At 33.3% G+C, this 7,902-nt stretch overlaps 1 protein-coding gene across 1 annotated transcript; it reads right to left on the reverse strand.

Moving 5' to 3' along the window:
• Positions 1–346: 346 nt before the first annotated feature.
• On the reverse strand, positions 347–5,328 carry LOC134719478 (uncharacterized). Its single transcript, XM_063582469.1, has 3 exons — positions 5,223–5,328; positions 3,847–4,176; positions 347–2,577 (listed from the first exon to the last, which is right to left on the reverse strand). The coding sequence occupies exons 2-3, from the start codon at positions 4,169–4,171 to the stop codon at positions 614–616; spliced, it is 2,289 nt and encodes a 762-aa protein (XP_063438539.1). The 5' UTR covers positions 4,172–4,176; positions 5,223–5,328; the 3' UTR covers positions 347–613.
• Between the last annotated feature and the right edge of the window lie 2,574 nt (positions 5,329–7,902).

A 7,902-nucleotide genomic window follows, 5' to 3' on the forward strand; every position in this document is an offset into this window, starting at 1 on the left:
TTCTTTTTTTATATTCTTTCAATTCATAATTGTCTTTTAAAAAGCTTGTTATTTTTTACAGAGTAGCAAATATCCTTAAGACTGTGAGTTAGTGAATTGTAGCGTTGTGTTGCATTAACGTATTGTATTCGAATTGTGTTAATTGAGCATTTTAGTTTGACCTTTATCTTCAGATAAACACATAAAATATCATTTACAATTATTGTAATGAAAGTATTACTGTGTATAAAAACTTTTTTGCGTGTTCATGTGCACTCAGTATATTAAATTTTAAATCAACACCGACACATATAGTAAATACATTTCAATACGTCAACATAACTGCAATGATACTATTTATAGCATTACATAAACATAAATCACATTGTACACTTTTCTCATAACATGTATACTATTTTTCCTAATCTAATACATCATTACCAACTAAAGGGAAGGCACGGAATCAGATAATTCATTTACGGAAATGAAATATTCATTATCAATTGTTAGGCATAGCTAAATTAAATGTATTTGTGATGTGTTTGAAGTCAGTATCACAAAGTTAAGAGTTTTTTAATTGTTAAGAAGTCTGATATAAGAAACACAATATGAATTTACACAATCAAGTTTCATATTAATTGCAATCAAGTTTTGATATCCTTTTTACTGCTGTGATACTAGATTGGGATCTATTACGTTGCAAAGCTTCCTCGTAACACTGATAGGCTCTGTCTTTATCACCAGATATTTCATAGCATACACCAAGTAATATTAAGGAAATATATATATGTGAAACTGTAAATGAACAATTGTCTGTCACTATTAAATATAAATCACGTAAAGCTTGTTGTCTTTTATCTGAATCACCAAGACGATGAAAGCATAGACATCTTAGACAATGAGACATAACATTAGGCGGTACGTGTATATCTTCATCTTCAACCTCCAGCTTCAGTTCTGATGGAATCAATGATGAGTTCCGAATGTATTTGACATGAGCTATAGTAGCTATTTTCATCCTTTCATTTAATTTCATTTTAGAATGTACATTTTGTCGGTAACAATTTCTGTGTTTTTCACACTCGTAATCATCATCCCTCATCATATCAGGTGAACATCTTGATAGAACATACTCCGCTAGTCTGAGTGTAACATTAAACTGTCCTGTAACATAATAAAACGACGCGTATAACAACCAACCTGACACAGCATCTGTTTCGGTGCCGTTCTGTAAATGTCTATGATAACGAGCAGATATGCTGTACGATTTACTTACAGATTTTGGTGGCGGTAAAAATTGTGCTACAATTTGGCTGATTTTAGCATAATGATACTTACATACATCACTTACAAATGTAGACGATTCGGACATAAGTAACGATTCGGTAAATGATAGATAGTTATGGCAACCTAAAATGTCTTTTGGTACTGGTATCCTGTTTGCAATCTTGTAAAATAAACAGTCTAACATAACTAAAGAAGATTCACTCTTTGTACTTTCATTGTCAGGTGGAAATAAACCCATTAGCAATCCACCAATCCCTTCATGCTTTATATTCTCAAGAGCACGCATTAATATCTTACTGTTACTCTCACTGATCGTCCCTAGGAACATATTATGTTCAGGTATAAAATAGTTCGGACAGTAGCAGATCTTTACCCATGATATCAATTTATCAAGACAGAGTGAAAAACAATGAAACAATTTTGGTATTTGAAAGGTGTCAATATCCACCTCCTCTGAGACCCAAAATAGAGCCGTCTTCAGAAAGTAAGAACACACTAAGTCCTTTACATCATTATCTGTGTTTACAATACGCTTAAATGTTAACTTGAGTAGACTGTAACAAAGGAGTTGAGTGAAATTAAACGAATGTACAAGTATTTTTTCTGCTACAGAGAAAGAAAATCTCCATAAGTAACGATCTGAAATAGTTTTAGGACCGATAGCCACTATCAAGCATCCATAACTTTTGATCCTGTTGATTACGAAATTAGACGGCCATTGTCGTCGATGACGGACTGTCCATTGAATTGCATTGTGAGGTAAATACTTACTTCTTATGCAGAATGCCTCGTCTTCAGTCCTACTTAGATTGGATATACATGGACCATGTATACTTACACGTTTGCCATATCCGTATCTTTGTATGTAATAACCAAGAAAGTCATCAACCGAAAAATAAGCACCTCTACATGTTTTTGGAGGACAGTTACATTTTACATTGAACCAGGAATTTCGATCCGTTTGTGCTATAATTCTGATTCTAGTAAATCCAGGATGGTCAATGGCTGTCTCCATAACCGCTATATCACTGTTAATTGGATGTTTGATATTCCTTTCGTCCTTTATTAAGTCTATGTTATTTAAAACGTGCATTGTATCTATGTCACTGTCTGGCAAAGCAAGGCCTTCTGCCAAACTTCCACTTGTTATGTGTGTGTGACGCTGATCAATAGCACACACATTGGCGATTCTATCATGTATGATACATAGTCGTTGTTTGTTTCGTATATCTAGTTCAGTACCAACTGCTATTGCTAGTTGTTTGTATAAGTATTTCTCCATCGAGTTTCTTCCAAGTAAAAGCAAAGTATCTATAAAATATATGTATGTATCAATCATCCTAAAACCATTACATGACATTAATACATCCGGGAGAGTAGTGTTTCAGAACATCGGATTTTAATGAGGTTGTTAATACATAGATTATCATCTCCCTTAGATATATTGAAAGCTGTCTATCTGATCGGATCGCCAAAGGTAAGTATTAAGGATATGTATCTCTGTTTAAAAATGATAAGGTTTTTAAAATGTAGTAGATGATATATGGAACTGAAAAGTCTGACTTTTGGTCCATGTGGTTTTTTCGGGATATCATCCTTTGCATATTTGGAGGGAATTATTTCGTCTTGATTTCTCATACAAATAACATTGGCTGCATTTTTGTTTAAAAAAACAATGAAAAAGAGTAGACATTATATAGGCTTTTGAAACTATGTATGGTATAAGATTAAGAAAAGAAAAGTTTCGGTTAGTGTGCAAAATTACTATGACAGTACATAGATAAAACAAGACGATTAAAAAAATGGCAAAATTTTAAAAGCAAGAGGAGCAAACATCCTTAGGTAGACGCCATTGAAATCTTACGTCGAAAACGTTTAGTCAGGTATGGCTATTTATAACCATATATACCCATGGCAGGGGCAGCTACATCAATTCTTATAAGGGAGGGGCTCCAACCAAGGATTAAGGGGAGTTCCAACTATGTGCCCCCTTCAAGTGCATTGATCGTTCACAAAAGAGGAGGTTCCAACCCCTGTATTCCCCTTAGGCCACTGCAAGTATTTAAAACTATTACTTTAGTTACTATAATAAAACGATCGATAGTTTGGCTGTTTGTGATAAATGATCTGCTGTAAAAATGTCGATATAAATAATAATCTATACTTTGATATTTGTTAACTTTTTCTATATCAACAGTTGAAATCATTATAAAAACTTTAGTTATTGTGTTGTCTGTTCGTTATTTCATTTCTTTAGTCATGGTGTCGCCTGTTAGTAATTTTGCTTTCCTAATCAAGTTGTCTGTTTGTCGGGTCTTTTCTATGACATTGTATTTTTCTATGACATTGTATTTTTCTATGACATTGTATTTTTCTATGACATTGTATTTTTCTATGACATTGTATTTTTCTATGACATTGTATTTTTCTATGACATTGAACATTTTTATGATATTGTATTTTTGTCTTTGGTCTTATAGTTTCCTCTTATTACACTGTTTCTGATCACATCAGGACCTCGTTTACACTCTATATTTTCAAAAGTTTGAGAAATTATAATTCGAAATGTATTACTAGTACCTTTCTCAGTGTCGTTACAATTTTGTAAGAATTCCAGATATTCATTTGAAGATTTGTCAGGATATCTAAGGTTCAGTATCCACTGTTCTCTTGTTTTCCTTTTTTCTAAGCAAACTTGATACGTTCGTTCAAACTGTTTAATTGTTAGTCCAAAAACATCATTTGTTATCATCATTCCACCATCTAAAGATTGGTAAAGTAAAGGTGTAAACTTGCGCTTTCCCCGGTACGGAAAACGTTTTACACCGTATATTTCCCAGTACATGATCTTCTTTATGCAAAATCGATTTTCATCATCAGATTTGTCTTGGTTTTTTGATGACATGAAGCCTGTTGGAAAGATACGATTACATAGATAATTTGGTTACTACATTTTAGTTAATGTTACTATAGTTGCATTTTAAAATACGTTGCTATGAATGAAATAAATAAATATGAATATGTCTAACGTTTCGTAGCTTTCACGGCTCTCGAAGGTTAAGTTTTAAATATCTTAAACATATTAATAGTTATCTGCGCGTCTGGCGTATAAAATTATAATCCTGGTACTTTTGATAACTATCAAAAGGTACCAGGATTATAATTTAGTACGCCAGACGCGCGTTTCGTCTACATAAGACTCATCAGTGAAGCTCATATCAAAATAGTTATAAAGCCAAAAAAATACAAAGTTGAAGAGCATTGAGGATTCAAAATTCCAAAACGTTGTGCGAAATACGGCTAAGGTAATCTATGCCTGGGATAAGAAAATCCTTAGTTTTTTTTTAAAAGTTCAAAGTTTTGTATACAGGAAATTTATAAAAATGACCACATTATTGATATTCATGTCAACACCGAAGTGTTGACTACTGGCCTGGTGATACCCTCGGGGACGAAACGTCCACCAGTCATTTTTAGCTCTTTATACAAACCGGGAGTTGTTTCGTCAACACCAAAAGGAACAAGACCGGGTGCGCCAATATAAAATGACCGTCTTCGTCTGTGCATGCTTTTGATGTTATACAAATGAATGGTTAAGCTAGCTATAAAACCAGGTATAATTCACACTTTCTTCATAAGAGAATACCTGTACTAAGTCGGGAATATGACAGTTGTTATCCATTCGTTTGATGATTTTGACCTCTTGACTTTGCGTTAGGACTTTTCGTTTGGGATTAAAAAATATATATATATATATACAACTCGTCTAAACATCAACCCAACAATGTTAGATCTGTAAATTTGCTTTCGCAAATTTTTGGTTCTTCCCTCGCCGGGATTCGAACCCATGCTTCTGTGATATCGTGACACCAAATCGCCTGCACTGCAGCCGTCCCGCTAGACCACACGACCACCTGGGCTCTCTAAAAAGAGCTATATATATATGTATATCTTACCTTTTTTGCTTGGCCGTAGAATATACACTTGTGGCTTCACACCACTACAACTCGAATAATTAGAACTAGGAATTAATGGAAGCTGAAACAAAGAGAAAAAAATGTCCTGACTAAAACTTTATAAGTACTTGTATTGATGCTATCTGATTTTGTGTGTATCAAAAAGGATGAGCGGCCACTTAACAATAGTGTAAAGTAAGATTACAAGGAAATCGAAACAGAACGTAGGCGAATTTCACATTTCTCCACTTTATTCTATTACATATATTTCCCAGTGGTCATTTGCAATTGATAACGTGTACAGTGCATGAACGTTCTTCTTATCGATTGATGTCATTTATGTTATTAAACTGTTATTAAAGTGAGAGGGTTAGCGCTATAGAACCAGGTTTAATCCACCATTTTCTACATTTGAAAATGCCTGTACCAAGTCAGGAATATGACAGTTCTTGTCCATTCGTTTGTGATACGTTTTGTTATTTGATTTTGCCATGTGATTATGGACTTTCTTAATTGATTTTCCTCGGAGTTCAGTATTTTTGTGATTTTACTTTTTATGTGCGTACTAGTATATAAATGACTGAGGTTTTGGAATACTTTTTATTACATTAAGTGTAAACTTATCAAAAATCGATTATATATAATTTGGTATGATTTCAAATGTGGCAACGAGACTTGTCAGGACTGAGAACTGGATGATCAGTTGTAGAGACCATATTCAGACTATGCCAGGACCACCAAGTACACACTCAGACTCCTTGATTAAAGTCGAGAGAAAAGCCAAGAACAGTTTAGTAAAGTTAAATACTGTCGCAATTAGGTAGTGTCTTCATAAGTAAAATTTGTGCTCGAACCTACTGGTCGAGCACAATAAAATAAATCAAAATCTGAGCTGTTTGTATTGAGACAGGCTACGCGAGTAAACAATTTCACAATTTTTTTTAAGACACTTTTTAAATGCGGACAGATTTGTTTGTCAATTTAATAGACACTTCTTTCGTTGAACATGGAGATGAGCCAGCAATTTAACGTTATATGTACGGAATATTGTATAGTTTAGGTATCACATACAAATAAGTGAAGTCAACCGATTAGCTTTTCAATGAAATGGTCATTAAATCCATGATTCGCCAAAATCTCATCCTTGTTAAATAATATATTTTTTTGTAAGTGTGATTACCTGCATGCTAATGTATTCCTTATTTTTTCATAGACATACTCGTAGTAGTACAATTTAAATACAATAATAATATTATTTGAAGCTTTGTCCTCAGGTACAACATACTTGTGGTGAAGAGCTTTCATAGCATTTTTTTGTGGTTTGAAAGCACGGACTTTAAAAGCATGGTCGATCGTCCACACATGTTTTAACTGATGAATGCGACATTTAACCAGAGACATATTTTTAGATCACCATTAATAACTTGGCCAGAGAGGCTGTATAAAATATAAGGCGAGTGGGAACAGTAACATGTCAGAGTTTTTTTAAAAGGTATTGTTCTATATCAAGGTCCTGCAATGCTTGCTTATAGTTATATATTTGAGGTTAAATGGTTTTTGTAACTGTAGGATACAATAGGAACAGACCCATTTTGAGGAAAAGGTGATATTGTAGATATTACCTCCTTGTGATTTAGAGCATTGCATCAATCCCTTAATTGTAAAATTAATCAGGAAGGAAATTCCTCTTTTTGTCATGTAAAAGTTCCGATTTAACTAGTTTAAGAGCCGAAAATGAGCTATATCACAAGTTATACTGACCATTCTGTATATCAGAGAACATGTATTCATGCATCCTTTGCATATTAATCTCTCAAACATTTTAGAATATAAACAGGCTTTAATAAGAATAGTTCTTATGTGATGTTACCCTGATTAATGATGATAATGTGAAAGAAAGTCTTTAAATCTCCCAGATAGCGATCTACGTTTAAAAGACATTTTACATTAGGTCAATGAAAATGTTTTGGCCCATTAGTTTGTTACTATTTTTAAGAAGGGGACTTATTAAAGTACCTCTTGTGTGACGTCAGTGCAGCAAAAATAAAGGTGAGGTATTAGTATTATATGAAAGGGAAATGATGTTATTTCAATGGAACCAATGTAAACACACAAGACCACTGTCAATACTTATTATATATAAGTATCACACCTGTAAGCTTAAGTACAGTGACAATAAAATGTTGAAAAATAAGAAAATCTATTTAATTGCAAAATTTACTACCATACATTAAACCCACTGCATTTGTTTGCACCTGTCCTTAGTCTAGAATCTGATGTTCAGTAGTTGTCGTATGTTGATGTGGTTCATAAGTGTTTATCGTTTCTTCTAATCTATAAAGGTAAGAACATTGGTTTTGTTGTTTTGTTGTTTAGTGGTTTGAATGATTTTACACTTTATGCAGCCCTTCCTAAATAGCTTGAAATTTGGTATGAGCCAAGGCTCTGTGTTAAAGACCTAGACTTTACTTTTTGCAAATTGTGACTTGGTTGGAGAGTTGCTTCATTGGATCTCTTGATAGTAGTTGTTTATCATTAGTATAGACTTTGTATACTGTAAACCAACTTATTTTCCTGGATACTTTTTTTTGCCTATAGGCATTTCTAGCCCACTTTGCAGTGATTTAATTTCGTGATTTTCAAATTAGCATTATTATTAATAATTAGAAAAGAAACAATT

Source organism: Mytilus trossulus, chromosome 5, assembly GCF_036588685.1.
Source record: "Mytilus trossulus isolate FHL-02 chromosome 5, PNRI_Mtr1.1.1.hap1, whole genome shotgun sequence".
Taxonomy (NCBI): Eukaryota; Metazoa; Mollusca; class Bivalvia; order Mytilida; family Mytilidae; genus Mytilus; species Mytilus trossulus.